Source organism: Natrix helvetica, assembly GCF_964273705.1.
Source record: "Natrix helvetica genome assembly, chromosome: 2".
Taxonomy (NCBI): domain Eukaryota; kingdom Metazoa; phylum Chordata; class Lepidosauria; order Squamata; family Natricidae; genus Natrix; species Natrix helvetica.
In genome coordinates, this window is record NC_138552.1 from 227,626,600 (window position 1) to 227,646,678 (window position 20,079).

At 40.3% G+C, this 20,079-nt stretch overlaps 1 protein-coding gene across 1 annotated transcript in view; it reads right to left on the reverse strand.

The window, feature by feature from the left end:
• LOC309387444 (interferon-induced, double-stranded RNA-activated protein kinase-like) overlaps nucleotides 1-20,079 on the reverse strand; it is a 64,274-nt gene that overhangs the window by 18,049 nt on the left and 26,146 nt on the right. Inside the window, exons 10-18 of the mRNA XM_081943925.1 lie at nucleotides 17,830-17,959; nucleotides 15,323-15,443; nucleotides 12,125-12,178; nucleotides 9,989-10,173; nucleotides 9,065-9,191; nucleotides 6,661-6,746; nucleotides 4,621-4,720; nucleotides 2,140-2,174; nucleotides 1,942-2,013 (exon numbers count right to left, since the gene is read on the reverse strand). Coding sequence (XP_081800051.1) covers nucleotides 1,942-2,013; nucleotides 2,140-2,174; nucleotides 4,621-4,720; nucleotides 6,661-6,746; nucleotides 9,065-9,191; nucleotides 9,989-10,173; nucleotides 12,125-12,178; nucleotides 15,323-15,443; nucleotides 17,830-17,959 — 910 coding nt within the window. The remainder of the gene's footprint in view (nucleotides 1-1,941; nucleotides 2,014-2,139; nucleotides 2,175-4,620; nucleotides 4,721-6,660; nucleotides 6,747-9,064; nucleotides 9,192-9,988; nucleotides 10,174-12,124; nucleotides 12,179-15,322; nucleotides 15,444-17,829; nucleotides 17,960-20,079) is intronic.

Below are 20,079 nucleotides of genomic sequence, written 5' to 3' on the forward strand. Positions count from 1 at the left end.
GCTGCGCCGGCTGGAGGGGTTGGGGGTCCGGGGCACCGTTTTGCGGTGGTTCGGCTCCTACCTTTCTGGCCGGACGCAGCGTGTGTTGGCAGGGGAGGAGAGGTCGACCCTACGCCCCCTTACTTGTGGGGTGCCACAGGGGTCGGTCCTCTCGCCACTCCTGTTCAACACATATATGAAGCCGCTGGGTGAGATCATCCGTGGTTTCGGGGTGGGATACCATCTGTACGCTGATGATACTCAGCTGTACTTTTCCACCCCGAACCACCCCAACGAGGCCATCGAAGTGATGTCCCGGTGTGTGGAAGCCGTACGGATCTGGATGGATGACAACCGACTCAAGCTCAACCCTTCCAAGACGGAGTGGCTGTGGGTACCAGCCCCTCGGTTCAGCCAATTAATCCCATCATTGGCCATTGGGGGCATTCATCTTGCCCCCGTGGAGCGGGCGCGCAATTTGGGCGTCCTCCTGGATGCCCGGCTGTCCATGGATGACCATGTGACAGCCGTGGCAAGGGGGGCGTTCCACCAGGTTCGCCTGGTGCGCCAATTGCGCCCCCTACTGGACCGGGATGCCTTGCGCACAGTCACTCATGCGCTGGTGACGTCTCGCTTGGACTACTGTAACGCTCTCTACATGGGGCTTCCCTTGAAATGCACCCGGAGGCTGCAGTTGGTCCAGAACGCAGCCGCGCGGGTGATTATGGGGAGTACTAGGTACTCCCATGTGACACCGTTCCTGCGCGAGCTGCACTGGCTTCCTGTGGTCTATCGGGTGCGTTTCAAGGTTTTGATAACTATCTTTAAAGCGCTCCATGGCTTAGGACCTAGTTACTTGCGGGATCGTATTCTGCCCCATACATCCCTGCGACCAATTCGCTCGCACAGAGAGGGGCTCCTTCAGGTGCCGTCCGCTAGACAATGTCGTGGGGCGGCGCCTAGGAGTAGAGCCTTCTCTGTGGCGGGCCCAGCCCTGTGGAATGACCTCCCTCCGGATATTAGGAATACCTCTGACCTCCGCTCCTTCCGTATTAAGCTGAAGACCCACCTATTTCAAGTAGCTGGCCTGGCTCAACTCTGATCTAACCATATCGCTCCTGACGGGTTTTTAACTGGGTATTTTAATTATATTTAATTTCTAGGGGTTTTAAATACTGTATTTTAATTGTTTTATCAATCGACCTCCTCCTTGTGTATGTTTCAGTGTATGTCTTTGTTATATGTTTGTTTTGTTTACATATTTATTTCGTATGTTTCGTTGTACGCCGCCCCGAGTCCTTCGGGAGAGGGTGCGGCTAAGAAATAAATATATTATTATTATTATTATTATTATAGTCAGTCTTGCCTCCAGTTATGACCAAATCAGGTACTGACCATAATCCTGGAATGAATTACGGTCGTGACCAGAGATTCCACTGTACCTGAGAATTAGTAGGTATGTAAAGCAATCCCACCATAGCAAAATAATCCAGGATACCATAGTTAGTTGCATTAAATCCTCTGGCAATTCTAAAAGAACAAATAACCAACCTCTTTATTTTCCAAATACCTCAAAAACTAAAATAGTTTACTCATTCCAAATACGTCAGGAAGCCAAATTAAAAAGATTTCTTGTGATCGGTATCCCCAACAGTATTCTAACAAAGCATGAAGGAAAAGGATAAGCAAATGTTTTAAGTAAGGACTCAAGAAAGGAAATGGCAAATTCAATTTTCAAAAATCAGACAAAAACTATTTTATGCCATACAAAGCAAGAGATAGTTTATCACTCATTTTCTTACCACCTGGATCCAGTTCCTCTTATTCAGCTACTGTGGCTATATGACAAATAGCTTTTCAAAGAATTAGATATCAATCTATATCCAATTATTAGATTTCCTATTAACCCCACATCATATTAGAAAGATAATTCTTATTCCAAGAATTGAAGTAGTTTGTTACCTTTCGTTTTTGGTGAATTTACTTGTTCCTGTAGACAGCTTTGAAAATTTTGCAGCCAAGGGTGTTTCTTTTCTTAGAAAAATATTGAAATGAAATACATTGACATACATAAATGGTGCACACAATTGTATATAAATACTATTGATTTAATACATTTATTGTACAGCTAACAATTCCATTTCAAAAGACGGCACATACCTTTTAGGTTTCACAGATTGGCTGGGTGGACTGACCTAAAGCAAAATGGGGGGAAAGAAACAAGTATTATATACCGTATTTTTCAGAGTATAAGATGCTCCGAAGTATAAGATGCACCTAGCTTTTGGGGAGGAAAACAAGGGGGAAAGAAATCTGCCTTTGCCTCCCAGCAATTTGCCTCCTTGCAACAAACAGCACAAAGACTATACACTGTTTGTAGTGTTACATTTCAGACTATACTTGTACAGATGCTGTTAAAATTGATATGCTTTCTGGAAGTATAGTTATTCTCTGCTATTTAAAAGAAGATACAATAGCACTGGGCCTCTTCAGATCAAGCATTTATTTTAAAAGGCTTCTTCATTTTGTTAAACTGTCTAGAACAATAATAAAGCAGTCTTTAAAAAATAAGTCTAATAATTTGAACATTCTATAGGCATTTATAGTTATTGACTTACCTTCTTGCAGCAAACAGAAAACAGCCTGATTAGCACAAGAAAAAAAACCTGCTTCTGGCTCCCAGCAATTTGCCTCATGGAGCAAACAGCAAGTTTCACTTTTGGTTTAAGCGTGTCTCCCGATCATTAGTTGTTCAGGCTGCAGGGATTGCTATAGCCCAGTGATGGCGAACCTATGGCACGTGTGCCACAGGTGGCACGCGGAGCCATTTGTCACGGCACGCGAGGTGCTGCCCTGTCAGCTGGCCAGCGCGCATGTGTGCACTGGCCAGCTGAATTCACCTTTTTAAAAGCCATTTTTTGCCCTCCCCAGGCTCCAGAGGCTTTATAGGAGCCTGGGGAGGGCGAAAAGAGCCTCCCCTGCCCCCCCCGGAGGCTTCAGGGACTGTCCGGAGGCTTCCCTAAAGCCTTCGGAATGCTTAAAACAATCCTCTGAGCAAACCGGAAGTGACTTGCTCAGAGCATCGTTTTAAGCGTTCCGAAGGCTTCAGGGACCGTCCGGAGGCTTCCCTGATGCCTTCGGAACGCTTAAAACGACCCTCCGAGCAAACCGGAAGTCACTTCAGTTCCGAAGTCTTCAGGGAAGCCTCCGGATGGTCCCTGAAGCCTCCGGAGGGCCTCGGGGGGAGGCTCTTTTCGCCCTCCCCAGGCTCCTATAAAGCCTCTGGAGCCTGGGGAGGGCAAAAAAAGCATGTAAAAATGGGGGGGTTGCGCGTTGTGCGCACATGCGCACTGGGTGGATCACGCATTGCATTATGGGTGCAGCACGCCCGCACATGACCCCCCTGCACTCCCCCCACTTGTGGCACGCGAGCCAAAAAAGGTTCCCCATCGCTGCTTTAGAGGTTCGTATATTGCCTATACTATATATGAACCTCCATACAAATGTTTTCTCTTCTATAGAAAGAATGTCAGTGGACTTCAATTTACGACTTATATAATAAAAAATAATATTTGGAAGTTATTGGACTCCATTACATATGCATAGAGAAGAACTGTAAATAACATCATTTTGTTGGAGATACAATAAAGATACAGATAATGGTAGTTAGGACAATTTCTTTAGCAACTGTTTAAAGTTATGACAACACTACAAAACGTCACTTATGACTGGTCCTTGCACTTACAACGATCACTCCGTCCTTGTAGTCATGTGATCATAATCAAAATGCTTGGCAACTGGCTTCCATTTACAATGACTGGAGCATCCCAGGGTCACATGATTGAAATTCGTGACCTTCCAGCCAACTACCAACAAGCAAAGTCAACGGGGAAGCCGGCTGCAAATCATGATCACATGATGTCTCATATAATGAATGCACAAATTAACAACAGATTTTCTGGTCCCCATTGTGATTTAAGGTCAAGCACAACATTTAATGCTTCTTTAAAACATGTGTTTTTACAATGTCATACACTTAAAATTAAGTTTTGGCAGAAAGCACTGGATTATATAAATATAGGTGTGCAACAAAAAGCTACAATTATCAGATGATAAGATTCTTTGAGCTAAATGCCTAATGTTTGGAATTTGATAAACAGATAATGTAAATGTCTATGCCCTTTTTATATATAAAAGATTGATACTGCAGCATTGGAAAGATAAATGCACAGTCCTTTTCATTCAATATATTGAGGGTCTGATTAATTTGGCACTTATAAATGGATAGCCTATAGACGTAGACTTATATAGACAAATATAATGAAATATGGGATTCATTTAAAAAAATACAACAGGTTAAAAATGATAGTTATATAAATGTATTAAAACAATTATGTACTTGAATAATAATTATATTAACTATATATAGAACTGTAACTATTTACTGCCAAAATGATATATATTTTTCTTTTCCTTTGTTGTATCTTTTATTTTCTTTTTTTAAAGCATTTTCTATATATTTTTTTCCCCAATGTATGACAATGTATGCATTTTTAGTTTTATGGAATCTTTCCTATTTTGGGCCATTATTTTAAAAGCAATAAAATAATAAACTGAAAAATATTTTAAAGTTCTATTTACAAGGTTCTGAGAAGATGAAGTTTCATTTAGCTGAATGGCATCGGCATCTTCAGTAAATGTATCAGATGTCTTCTTCAGTTCCGAATCCAAATCTGTACTGCTACAGAATTTTTTTTTAAAAAAACAGGATAATTAGAATCTGTCTTAACAACTATCTACATAAAAGTAAAACAATCTTCACAGGTTATCATGATTGCATTTTATTGCCATTAAATTAGCCTCATATATGCTTTTCTACATCTACACTTTGATGAAACTCAAACAAACAACTCAAGTGACATCTGTTCTTGAGCTGGATCTTTGTATTACTACTAAAGTATGCACAAAATAAAAACAAGGTCCATTCATGTTTCTTGGAAATTTAATTGGACAATTCTACACAGTTTATGATCTATCCAAATTAAAATGCAGATTATGTAGGCTGTTCCAGATTGTTCGTTCATTCGTTCGTTTGTTCGTTCGTTCATTCATTCATTCATTCATTCATTCATTCATTCATTCATTCATTCAGTTTGTGCCTTCAAATCAATGTTGATTCCTGGAAATTGACTTTAAGGGCTAAGAGAATAATGTTGGTGTTCCTTGCCCCATCTTCTTCTAAATAGGATGATGAGAGGTTCAGGGTAAAATAAATGAAAACTTCCCTAGAGCCATCTATTTTTAAATTGCCAATGAAATATTGCTTACTTAGCATTATGGGCTGGAATGCTGAAAAATCCCACTCTGATTTATTGATATCAATATCCACTGATACTGATATCCATTGATTTCTAACTGAAAGATAATGTTATACACTGAAGCTTTAGATTATTGCTACATTTTTAGCCAGAACTTACTATCAAGGAATTGACTCATTGGGGAGTAGGCAGTGTCTTTTTCTCTCTGGTTGGGACTAAATAGACTAAATAGAAGGTAACCCCAGTGGAATTCTCCTCTATTTCCTTGGAGAATAACACTGCATTGCTTTATGATCTTGGCTCTGCATTCCTAGATATTGCACTGAATATTGCTTCAGTGTCCAGTCGTGCTAACAGAGTTAGACCACGACTGGACATTCATTCTATCACCACCTTAAATGACCCTTTCATTTATGTGAATTTTACTAAAAAGATAAGTAGTATTGTGTTTTTTCAATGCATTCATCCTATATTTTGACTCTAGTTTCTCCATTTGTCTGAGAAGCCTAGTTAAGTAAGAACTTCTGATCAGCAAGTGGTCACTTAAACTTGCTTCTCTCTAACCTGTATGGGTTGATTCCAAAATACTGACTCTTAGCTGTATTACAGGTAGTCAAAGTTGCAATGGCATTGAAAAACGTGACTTATGACCTTTTTCCACACTTATGATCACTGCGGCATCCCCATGGTCACATGAGGAAAACTCGGATCCTTGGCAACTGACATGTATTTATAATGGTTGCAGTGTCCTGGGAGGTCAAGTGATCACATTTTGCTACCTTCTGATAAGCAAAATCAATGGGGAACCCAGATTCGCTTAACAAACCCGTTACTAACTGAACAACTGCAGTGATTCACATAACAACTTGGGCAGGAAAATGGGTCAAAATTCACTTAACAATTGTCTTTCTTAGCAATGGAAATTTTGGGCTCAGTTGTAGTTGTAAGTCGAGGACTACCCATAATTAAAGTTGGGGGGGGGGTTTCCCCCCCCCCCCTTAATTCTTTAAATTTTCTCCCAGATAATATAAAGAAAAAGAAAAAAATAGAACAGCTAAAAGGGGGAGAAGACACTGTCAAGATTCCCTTGAACTCCAACCCAAAAGGGGCATCATGGAAGCAAAAATGATGAAAGCAGCATGTCACAAGCTCTACGCCTTTTGGACACACATCATCATGCCACAAGTATATACAAAAGGGTGAAAGTATAAACCAGACAGAGACAATCAGAATAAAATTATGAAAAGGCCTTTCATACTGATTATCATACCTCTCCTAATTGGTGTTCGTTTTGTGATGTTCTATTGTTTACATCAATTTATTTAAACAGTATTTTATAAAAAGTAATACAGTATAATCTTACCTCCCAGATGCTTCACTCGACTGTCCTTGACTACTACTAAATGTCATATCTGAAGAATCACTGAGAGAGTTATCATGTTCTTCTGCCTAGAAAAACAGTAATTCCAAAACAAAAGATTTATTCAACAAAAGTTAACAATGAAAGAAAAAAAATCATTCATTTTACACCTGGGAGTTTTAAACATATACAGGTAACTCTTGGCTTATGACTGGTTGCTTAACAACCATTTGAAATTAAGACAGCCCCCCGCCCAAGCTACTTATTGACCACATATGCCCACACCCATGATCACACCCACGGCTATTTGCCATGTCCCATGGTCATAAGTACAATTGTCATCCCTTTTTATCCTTCCTTCCTTCCTTCCTTCCTTCCTTCCTTCTTTCCTTCCTTCCCTCCCTCCCTCTCTCCCTCCTTCCCTCTCATCTATCTATCTATCATCTATCTATCTATCTATCTATCTATCTATCTATCTATCTATCTATCTATCTATCTATCATCTATCTATCTATCATCATCTATCTCAGGGGTTGCCACAAAGAAGAGGGAGTCAAACTGTTCTCCAAGGCACCTGAGGGTAGAACAAGAAGCAATGGGTGGAAACTAATCAAGGAGAGAAGCAACTTAGAACTGAGAAGAAATTTCCTGACAGTTAGAACAATTAATCAGTGGAACAACTTGCCTCCAGAAGCTGTGAATGCCCCAACACTGGAAGTCTTTCAGAAGATGTTGGATAGCCATCTGACTAAAACGGTATAGGGTTTCCTGCCTAGGCAGGGGGTTGGACTAGAAGACCTCCAAGGTCCGTTCCAACTCTACTATTGTATTGTATTGTATCTATCTATCTATCTATCTATCTAATTTATTTGCCACCCATGTAGCAGTTCAGGCAACTCTGAGCAATATCATCATGATAAAACAACATATAACTATTATAAAATATATTAAAATCACAAAAAATAAAACAAATTGAAAAACAAGGGCTTGGAGAAAAAAAGTGGATTGTCTTCTCTGTTAGTCTACCAATCACCTCCAGTAAGCAGCTTCTTCTTTAGAAGAAGAGCCACGGTGGCACAGTGATTAGACTGTAGTACTACAGACTACTTTTGCTGCTTATTGGCTACCTGCAATTTGGCAGTTCAAATCTCACCAGGTTCAAGGTTGACTCAGACTTCCATCCTTCTGAGGTGGGTAAAATGAGGACCCAAATTGTTGGGGGCAATGTGCTGACTCTGTAAACCACTTAGAGAGGGCTGTCAAGCACTGTAAAGTGGTATATAAGTCTAAGTGCTATTGATATTGCTATTAGGATCCCCATGCAAGCCAGCATAGCCAAATTTTAAGAACTTATGATCATAATGCTGTGCTCAATTATGATTTTAAGCAGACTATTTATAGTAGCATGCAGTATGATGTACCAAGAAAAAGAAAAATTACAAGATCACAGCTATAACTATGTAAATAACTGTTAATAAGCAGTCTACATTCACCCAGGTTTGCACTTACGAACATCAAATGGGGGGGGGGAGATTTAATAGGAAACAATGGAAAACTGTATTCCACCCACCTTCAAGCAGTATCAGGCTGTAAAGCTATTCATATTTGTTTGAGAACGAGCATAATCAAAAAGAATGAGACTGAATTCCAAGTAGAGACAGAATTGCAGTATTCAAAATGGTGCTCTGATCTCATGATTATGAATCAGAACAAGTGAAACATCTGATAAATCATTATGAACAAATACTGCATATAGTTTTCCAATCAACCCATGTTAATGTTCTGTCCAGATGTTATTCAGGCATAAGTAACTATGGTCATACAAACTCTATTCTGGAGAAATTACAATGATTGCAACAATAAAAAGTTGCCTAGATCAGAAGTCTTCAACTTCTGGGTCATAGCCCACTTCCAGGCCATTGCCTATTTGCAAACAGGCTGTGTGATCAATGTGCCGGTGTGTGCGTAACTCAACTTGCACGAACAGCGGGCTGGCACGCATACACACAAATGTACACAGCTCAACTTGCAACAAGTTGAGCTGTGTGCACATACACACCAGCCTGCTGCTTACATGAGTCAGACTACACAGCTGCTAGCACACCACTCACGCGTCCCAGTTCCCCTCCCCCGCATCTGGACCGCCAAGCTGCAAAGCTTGGGGACTCTTGACCTAAATAGGAATTGTGAAGTTGTTCTTCACAATTCCTATATCACCTTTTATAATGAAAATAATAACCGTCAAACCTTTTGAAAGGTTTTCTTTCTGTATATCAAAAGACTGTACCATAATGCAACCTGTTAACAATTCCATTTCATAGAACTGGAAAAAAAAACTTTGAGAGCAACCTGATTTCTTTTATCCAAAACATAACAGGGACTATATGGTATATTTCAGCTTACATACTCTGAAAGTTGATGAGCTAGTCAACTTTTCATATGCTAGTTTGGCTGCTTCAAGTTTGGCTACTTGAACTTTATTTCCTCTTCCAACATCAAATACTTTATCACCAATCCGACACGCATAAGAAAAGCTAGAAGATATAAAAGAAAAAAAAAACACTCAGTTTTGTAAAAGAAGGTTGCTGACCAGTTCCTATCTACCTTAAAACCAAAACTTTAAACCAACACTGTTCCTTTTTTATTCTGTTTACTAGACTGCATCAGCTGTAAGATAAGACAGGGGGAAATTGTTCAAAATAGTTACAGAGGAAATAATCCATTTGACTTATAAAGAAATAGATTTCAGTTGGACATCAAGAAAAGGTTTCCTTCCAAGAATATATTGTTTCAGGAGACAGTAAACGCTCTTTTGACAGGCAATATTTAAACAGAGTATGGATGGTCCTTTATGCCCTATCGGTGGATCCCCATGCCAGGCAGGAATTGGACTAAATCTCTTCCAACCATTAATTTCTATGATAGTACGATTCTGCTTATCTTCTAAGCCTAAACAAGGCTTAGAACAATGTCTTATATATGACAAATCTGATTATTAGAGCTACATTCCTGATGTTGCAGTCTAAATTTGCATTTGTTTGTTTGCACCAACATCGTGTGTTGGTTCACACATTCTCTGTGCGAAAAGGTTTAATTTGGGTTTAATGTGATATGTAAATATAGCTACTGTGATTTATAAACCATGATTTATGATTAAGCATGGTGCATAAACCCAACATTAGTCAAGAAATCACTGTCAAATAAAACTATGGCTCATTGCAATGCGTGAAACAGTCTCCTGTGAATAAAATTCAGTAACCCCTACATATCTCAAGATTTTTTTAAAAAATGCAACCCTATTCCCCAAGATAAAATACTATCAGTAACTCACACTGGTTTATGCTCCAATCCAGTTTTAGATATCATGTTATACTGAACACCCACTTTGTTCTTTAATGCATACTCATTAAGCAAAGAAACATAGTTAATTGAATTTGGCGATGTACATTCAGGAACACTTGGAGAAAGCAGGGATAATGTTGACTCCTTGTGCTGCTGACATGAATCCAGTTCTCCCTACAAAAAAATAAGCATAAATTAATCTGCTTAAGGAGAGTGAGATTGGTCTTGGAACTCCTGCGCAAGGAACAGATAACTTGCTCTTAATTTATTATCTCTTTATCAAGAGAGATAGTAACATAAATTGCAGTATTTTTTGCAAAAGTATTTGTTCTGATTTAGCAAAATGTACAATGGCTCACAAATATATACCCAAGGCAAAAAGAGAGAGAGAGAAAAGAGGGGCAGATCAACTTTTTGACCCCACATGACTATGTAAAATATATGTGGGTTGAAGAATCATGCAAATTTTAGAAAGCTTTGGACTCGGCGGTGGGGGAGATAATTGCAGGCATATCCCATAGGCCTAAGGTGGAAACAGAATTTTGATCAAGTTAGCTTTAGCTTATGGCATCATAAATCTGTTAGTTTGAAGGAGCTCAAAGATATTTTTTGTGCAACCTTGAAAAATCTTGCTTTACAGAGAAAAAAAACAACTTGCTGAGAGAGTTTACATAGAAGGTCATGTGCCCCTGGCAGTACCACCTAGCAGAAGTTGAAAAACCCTCACATTGCAAAGAGAGGCAGGGTTTACAGGGGAAATATACAGTGGTGGGTTCCTAACCAGTTTACTACCAGTTCACTGAGAGGGCGCTGAGAGGGCTCACTTCGTTCACACACGTGTCCGCCGCGCATTGCTACACATGCGCAGTTGACTGAAAACTGTTCTGCGCATGCACAAAAACATGCCGGCAACAACAGAAGAGACCGGGGAAACATTTTGCGAGCATGACAGGCCTGGGTCGCTGCCAGTTCCAGCGACCCAGGCCGCCATACCACTACTGGTTCGGCCAAACCGATCCAAACCGGTAGGAATCCACCACTGGAAATATAGCATAAAAGGTAGCATCCCTTCTCCTGTAGGTACCACTTCTTAGAATCAGCTACCTGGAGTTAATCTCTGAAAGGAATTCTTTTTCTCAGCACAGACTCCCTGGGAAATGCCTAATTTGACTTTATCGCAAAGGTGGTCAGCTCTCTTGAACCCTCATGGAGACCTGTTCTAAAGTTCTGAGAATTGGCTATTGCCTTCCAATATGAAAACTGGATTAATTCCTAAAATAAGTTTAAACAGTATTTTAAAAAGAAAATGTCTAATCCTCTCCCAAACGTAGACAAACACTACTTGCTTTGGCTGTTGCCATTCTCCAAATTTCACCTCAACCTTCACAGTAAAGGAAAAATAATTCTAACCACGCTTTATGGCCATGATAGGCAAGAACATATTAAGAAAGCTCACCACGTAGATACATAATAATGTCTGTTTAAATTAAAGCTTGTATTTGGGGGGGGGGGGTTGCACAGATTTTTTACAATGTAGACAGCTTATCCTAATCAATTCCAGTTTGAAAATCTATACCCTTTAAAGCTAACCTATGAGGTTAGTTGAGAATTTAGACTAGATTTGAAAACATAATGGAGTATAGAGAGTGAGGAAGAGGACCTTGATAGATGTGTGCGAGAAATGTTAACAAAGCAAAATGTGTTGAAATATTAAGTCTACAAAAATAAAGTAACATTTAAGAGTGACTCGGACAGATGACCTCATGATTCACTGGAATATAAAGGGGAGGGGACGAGGTTCAGTATAATTTTCCTTGCAATTTTCCATTATTATAGCTAATTTCAATAAAGGTAGTTTTAGCCTTCCCAAGGAGTTATTTTCTGGTCTGGTCTACTTAATGGGGTTGTCATGAAAGGGGGGGGGTATTTTGGTCACTTGGTCACAAAGAGTAGAAATGTACAAATAATACATCTGCCTATCTCAGCTCCAGTCTAAACATCTGGCTGAGGGTGCAAACAACCATAACTATAACAATCATAATATTTTATTGTTATATTATATGCTGCAAGAAGATCACATAGACTGACTACAAACAATGACATGATAAAGTAGGAACAATGTTACCTCTGAAGATCTACAAGAAATATCATTTGCCTGCAAGCAAGAACTGGTGGGACCCTAAAATAGAGAAAATCATAGAAAATGAAGAAACTAAATCGCTCTGGGACTTTAGATTTCAAACAGAAGGGTACCTGCCATATAACACCCCAGATTTAACAACTGTTGACAACAAAGACAAAAAAGTCTGGATAGTGGACATGGCTACAGCAGAATAGAGGAAGAAGAACTGGAGAAGATAACAATACAAAGACCAGACTTCCGGTTCCGGCAGCTACGGCGACGGGCAAGGACTTTGCCCGCTCCCGCTCTTCGGTGGGCTTCCCCCGTCTTCGGGGGGGCACAGGACGCCCCGAAGAGGCGCCCTGCCGAAGGAGCGGCTCGCGGAAGGCTCTGGCACCGGCGGCGGCTGGTGGGGGCTTTTCCGCTTTGCTCCAGGCACCGGGGAGCAGTTTTGGAGGACGCGCCTGCGTCTCGCCCCATGCCGATCGGAGAATGCAAAACTGAAGGAAGCAGCGGCGGTGTGGTGAGATGCTTCCTCTCTTCATCCCCTTACTTTTGAATGGATAGACTTTTCAGTAATTTTAAAAGTTAACCTTTCGGATTCACTCTTTGAGGAGCGGCTAGAGGGGAGGGGGATTCTCCCCCCCTTGGACAAGCGGCTTGTTAAAATTCTGCTCTCGCCCCCAGGGGAAGGAGGAGGGGGGAGAGCCAACTAACGATGCCTCACCCCAGCAAAAGTGCTTTTCATGGGACTTAGATCCAGAACTTATTGATGATCTGAGAACTTTTTGAACTTTTAAAAAATTTTTTATGCCTCTGAGCCCAAAGCTGGCAGGGCAAGATGGCACACTTCCGTTGTCTTCATGAACTGTGAAACCTGACTCCACCTTTAAAATTCAGGCTTCCGGTCTTTGTCTCCGAGTCGCCCAGAGGAATCTCTTGTGGATTGTGATTTTCTGAACTCTTTGGAGAAAAAACTTTCATCTATTGCTAGAGTGACTAAAGAAACTCCCACCTGTTTGGATCCTCTGCCTTCTGGACTCGCCTACCTGCTCTACTTCTCCAGCTGCCCAGTTTCTACACTGACTGATCTCTTTGCTTTTTAAACCATGTCTCCAAAAAGACCACCTCCTGGAAAACCTGGCTTTGCCACTTCTGCTCCAACATCAGCAACATCCAGTCCAGCCACACAGTCAAAGATAACAGAACTGATGCAACCTAAGACTACAGAGATAGACCTTCAACAAATGCTTCAACAAATTTTACAGGGCCAGGAGGAAATCAAGAAACAGCTAAGGGAAATGAAAGATGAAATTAAAGAAAATCAAGTTCAAATTTATAAGAACTCACAGAGACTGGACCTTGTGGAGGGTGGGGTGGCGGAGGCGAGAGGGGGGGTAGAGGCTTTACAGAAGGGAAACAAAGAACTTGATATCCAACAAATGAAAACAGAGTTTGAGAGAATGTCCTTTTATCTTAGATTTCAAAATGTAATAGAAACAGATGGGGAAAACATAAGGGACATTATGACTAATATTTTAGCTGAATACATACACAAAGATAAACAGCAGATGGAATGGGAGATAGATCTGGTCTATAGAGTGAATTCAGCATATGCCAGAACACACAATGTACCCAGGGAGGTTCATATTAAATTCCTTAGGAAAAGCACAAGAGATGAAATTCTGGGTGTACAAAGGGGGCAAACACTGACATACCATGACAGGGAGATAACCATTCTGAAGCAGATTCCCAAAAAAATTAGGGAGAAAAGGAAAAATTATTCGCAATTGGCGAATAAACTATACCAGAAGGTGTGGTTTAGATGGTTGATGCCTGAAGGTATGCTGATATTCTGGGAGGAGACAAGAATCAGAATCAACACACCCATAGAGGCACAGGCCTTTATGGAAAAAAATAAAGCGAACCTAGAAAAAACAGAAACACAGGACACGGGAGGGGCCGGAGCTCTGCCAGCGGGGGGTGAAGAGGCAACACCAAGAAAGCTCAGATCACAAAAATGAATAAGAAAACCACAATGTTATAAACAGACCGAAAGTAATAATGAAATTATATCTAGACTATATAGCATAACTATATAAACCGATTGAAAATTATTTTTTCTAGAATTAATATGCTGATTTTTTATGATTATGTATAATGTTTGATATTTAGATGTAACCTATGAGTTTGGAGGGAGGGGGCGTCTGCCACACTTGCAACTGCCAAAATTTGTAACCATTCCACTTACCCTTTTCCTTATAAATGTTTTAAAAAACCAATAAAACTTTTTGGGAAAAAAAAAGAAAAAAAACAATACAAAGACCAGAAAATAGAAATAGAATGACTGTGGCAAAAGCAAGTAAAGTGTCAACAGTAACAGGCACCTGTTACTGCACCTGGGTGCAATCCCAAAACAACTGGAGCATCACTTGAACACCATCGATCAACTGCAAAAGGCAGCTTTACGTAGAACAGCTACGTGATGATATCTGTAACATCATCAAACATCCTTAGCTGACTATCCCAGGTCCTTTGAAAGGACTCAATAGGAAGACAAAAATGCCAAATCCAGTCTGAACATCTGGATGACTGTGTGATGAACCATAATAATATTTTATTACATTTATATGCTACCTGACTCCAGCAACTCTGTATGGTTAGGAAAGAAAGTAACTAATGATTTTGTTATCGTTGCTGCTGCTGGAGCTTTTTTTATTTTTTATGTTGCAACATCATGTGACATGATACTGGCATACTTTTTTTATTTTATATAACAAACATTTCACTGCATGGCTTATGACCAGTCAAGTTTTGGAAAAGCTATTTGTTAAGTGCAGAATGCTTCCATAACAATGCTCTTCCATGACAAACAGAAATGTATGCTGAGGGCAGATTAGAACACATGTTAATCCTGCTCTCTATTTTCCTAGTGAAAATATGAGCCTGGTTGCTCAAACCTGCTGTCTAGATCAGGGGTCCCCCAAGTTGTGAGCCGCGGCCCACTAGTGGGCCATGAGGGGTTTGCAACTTGGCTGTGGAAATGGCTGGCGAGCACATGTGCCTGCACCTCACTTGCACACACAGTGGTTGAGTATGTGTGCATACACTCCATTTATACAAGCAGCAGGTGCGTGTGAATGCCGTAAACGTTGGGGAACTTTGGTTTAGATCTTGGTTTGTAGGCACTCCTCCACTTACCTTTTTTTGATTTTGTATGGTATTCCAGGCTAATACAGCTGCCTCAGCTTTTGCTTCTTTCTTGGTTTTACCAATGGCAGATTCATATTGGATCCTGCCAATGACAACTGCTACAGTGAATCTACAGTGAAGAAAGTAATTTATAAAAGATTGTGAAGCCAGAGGAGAGATGCATCATCTGCAAAATACACTTCATTGCACAATTACAACTCCCATTTTTTCCCTCATCAGAAAAAAGTTAACAACATGATAATCTTGGAAGACCCAACCATCATTTGTCCTCAAATCATCCAGGTGGGGAGAGGCTGTTTTAATGAAATATCATGTTCCGCAAATTCCAGTAGGGGATTTTGATAGGAGAACAAGACTATTTTCTCTGAATTACATTTCCATTCCTGTCTCTATCTTGAAACCATCCTTCTAGCTAAATGCTGAGCATAAAGACCAGTGATAGAACCACTTCTCATTTAGTAACCAGCTTAATTAGCAATCATTTGCAAACAGACAGCAGCAATAATAATAATAATAATAATAATAATAATAATAATAATAATAATAATAATAATAATAATAATAATAATAATAATAATAAACATTTTCTAATCCAACGATTATGGCACAAACCAGCAGTGGTAATTCCAGTGGTAATCGGCACACTGGGTGCTATTCCAAAAGCACTGGAATTACATTTAAAACAGTTAAAACTTGACAAAATCACCATCAGTCAAATGCAAAAAGCTGCACTGCTTGGATCTGCACGTATATTAAGAAAATACGTTACGACGTCCTAGGCCCCTGGGTGGGGCCCGACTAGTAATCAATGCCAAATCCGGCGAATCAACTGGCCGCTGTGATACAATCGAACAATAATAATAATAATAATAATAAAACATTTTCTGACCAACACCTACATCTAGGACCAAATTTTAAATGCCTGATAGCAAAAGCCTTCAGTATTAGTAATTAAGATTTGGTCAGTTTCAGACAGGAGAGGCCAGCCTGCCAGAAGGTTCTTATCAATTTATTAAGGTCTCAGAACCCTGTTCCTTAACTTATGGTCAGCAATTTTTAGGGACATGCTGCTCTGTGGAAAAAAGCAGTTTAGGAAGAAATACCTTTTAAAGCACTCTCTGCTGTGGAAGTATGCAAAAAAGGAAGGGGAGAAAACAAGTCCAACCCAGGGCACTGTATAAGATAACTTTAATCTGAATCAGACAGTAGCAACCAGCCATCTCCGTAACAACACACTCTCTCTCTCACTCTCTCACTCACTCTCTCTCTGTGTGATTTTGTCTGTATGTATGTGTGGCACCCAGTTCACTTAGCTTAATGATAAAGTTGATGGAACAGACTGCAGCCAGTAAATAAGGGAGGGTATACAAGATCTGTAACAGTGGTTTCTAAACTGACACAATTATTCCTTTTCTCAGACTCAATAATTAATAATAATAATTTATTAAATTTCTAGACCGCCCCCTCTCCCCATTATCCCCACATAAAAAACCCAGACTGCTCTATTATCTCAGGATATACCCCAATTATCCCTTTAGCTAGCCCCCTCAGTTTAAGAACAACTAATCTATATGCCAATGAATATTTTTTTAAATGTAGAACCCGGCATCAGTAGACAATAAATAAAGCTATACAGAACATGTATCATCACCTCTGTTCTGACCTAGGCTTCCCAATAGCATGAAGCAAACACCTTGTCCCACCAAAAAAAACACACCCCTTTTTTTAATTTACTGTGAATTCTTCTTATTCATATCCAACAAAGTATTTCAAGGGAGGATTTACAGTCACAGTCCTTATCTGGCTTCAAAAGCTGCCAGGCCTATATCTGCAAAACTTGGCAAGGAGTCTCGGAGAGTCATGAACCGATTAAGTGAACTAATTGTCTCCTGCAAACTCCACTCCCCTTTCGCTCCTCTTTTATTTCCTTTGGAAGGGATCATTCATTGTCCACCTGTGGCCTTACTCCCAAGTCGACCCGTTCTTTAGCTGTTCCCTTCATCTGGTAACTCTACGCATGTGCACACTGGGATCAGGCTCCAGCGTTGTCTCCCTCACTGATGTCTGTCTCTGAAGGCAGCTGATAACTGGCATACGACTCTGGCCCCCTCTCTGCCTCTGACACAGAGTCCCCATCAGAGCCTTCCCCAGACTCAAAGACTGGCCCATGTTCCTCCCCAACCTCCTCACTGTCCGAATCTGCCATCAGCTCCGCTGGCCACTGGCGGGCTACAACAACCTCTTATCCAAAGTAGTAACATGATTTGGGAAGTAAAACAAAAGTATAGAGAAGAAATTTTGGACCAGTCCAGTGAGAAGTTGTAAGGATTCAGAAATGTTTTACATAGCAGAACTATTAAATAGTGGTTGGGGATAAACAGTCAGGGAGATGCACAATTCTTACTATTATGAAAAACATTCTGCTCCATAGCACACATACATAGGGAGGGAGGTACTGCCTTTTTATGATCTCTGTATATTCTTCATCAACTTACACACGATCATGAGGTGGGCCTGTGATATCAATGTCTTTGTACTCCAATTTTAAAAGGTTCTTCTGACAATGTTCATTAAGTTTTGCCATGCATGTACGTGAGTCAAGATAGTTGTCAGGCATATTGCAACCTAGAAGAAAAAAATCACAATAAGAATATTTACTAGCAACTCCATAAACATAGCAATGGACTAATGTTTTAATATTTTCACTTGCAGATTCTGAATACTCTTTAAGAGTAGCCCCATGTATATTATGTTGCATATGTGACAATGAATAGGACTTCCCAATACAGTAAATTGATGACCGGCAAACCCACATTCACTCATTTTCACTAGGGTTAATTCTGAGCCTGTTCTTCCCAATCCGGACGCCTAAAGCCTTCCAATCTATAGACAGATCAGCCAAGTATTGAGATAATGAAACTAAATATCAAATATCAAGTACTGATATCTGAACTCATACTGATAAATGACCCTGGCTAGTAGCCTCACATAGAAGTTTAGGGAGAGCTGGCTACAAACTTGGTTGGCTTCAAAAAGTGTTGAACCAATTCAGGGAATTTATGGCAATCAGTGGCTACCTTGATTGCCGTGTGATTGTCTCTGAAGGCCATCTTCAAGCAGACTATGGAATTCCTTGTGCAGATGGCCGTTGTGAGACTAGACTAGATGAGCAGGGAATCTGATCCACCATAGCATGGCTTTTATTGTGTTCATTGAAATCTCAAGAACCTCACAAGAAAAGGTGATTTAATCTCTTCCCCTATTACCAAGACCAATTGGAACCTTCCTCAAAGAAAGAAAACCACTGAAATACTATCTTTTCCCCATTTCCAAACACAGGCCAGAAGGGTTCCATGACCAGCAATATCAACGGTTGCCAAAATGTAATCCAGGACCAGATTATTTCTATTACCCATATTCTGGTCCTGCCAGAGATTGTCTACAAGAACAATCAATGAGAGACTGAGAAACAGGAAATATTATTTAGTTGATGTGAGAAGAAGCACCACAGTCCAGATATGGAAACCAGGAAAAAGAAATATTTTAAAGAGATTCTATCTTAATTGGTTTGTTATAAGGCTGCCTTGGGATTCATTTTCACAGTTTTCAAGACATGTTTTACTCTGACTAGCATTAAAGATGTTTCTTAAATTCTGAGATGTTTCACTTCTTGAATCTGTCAGCTAAGTGCAACCTAAGTGCAGCCTTCTCCATAATATACTAGGGCCTAAAGTCTAACTGAAGAGACAATCTACTTCATCCAGGGTTGCAGACTAATCAAAAATGTTCCAACACTTCTAGATGTAGTTATGGCTTCCTGAAGACATGGAACTTTCTGTCTTCCTGCCTAAGTAATTGCCTTCATTATTTTTCCCTAAAGGGGCACAGATAATGTAAAGAGAAGCACCAGTGGGCAACTGTTGGGCACAATATATTTTGCCACTCTTCTTGCCTCATATTTCACTACTCTAAGACAAAGGTCCCCAAATCCCGGGGGCCCATTGAGAATCGGGCCACACAAGCAATGGGGGAAACAGGCAAAACTATTTACACAAGCAGCGGGCATGCTTACTTGTGCATGAACTCCATTTGTACAGGTGGCCAGCGTGGACACCTGCTGCTTGTGGAAATGGAGCTTTGTGTGTGACCGTGAATACCTGCTGCTTGTACAGAACTCCCCCCCCCCAGATGGCTTCCACCGCTGCTGCTGGTCCACAAAGCAAAAGACTGGGAGTCACTGCTCCAAGTGATGGAGAACCTGTGATCTTCCGATTGTTGCAAAATTACATTTTCCATGATTCCGTGATAGCCAAAAATAAGGGTTGTTGGGAGTAGGACTGTCATGATGTTAAAAAGTTTGCTAGATATGAACTGACTGGAAACTGACACTCAAGAGTTAAACTAAGAAAGCTTTATTGCGCAGGTCACTTTATCTGAAAGTGATTTATTGCGCATGCTTCACACATTCCAGAACTATTCCTTTGTTCTTTGTCCGACTGCCAAGCATGCTGGCAGGCGGAACATTTATTATCAAAATGTAACCATTAGTTAGTTCTGTTTTATTTACTTTTATTTACTTTTATTAAAGTTTGTTTATTAATTAGAATATACCTCTCAAAGACTTTTATTTTTTTCCTTCTTAACACCTCAATGATATGCTGAAGGGAATCAGCCCGGTCCATAGACCTTATTTTCTCCAGGGTGTTTTTTCCCCTGACAAGGACACAAGTTCTTCACTCCCATTT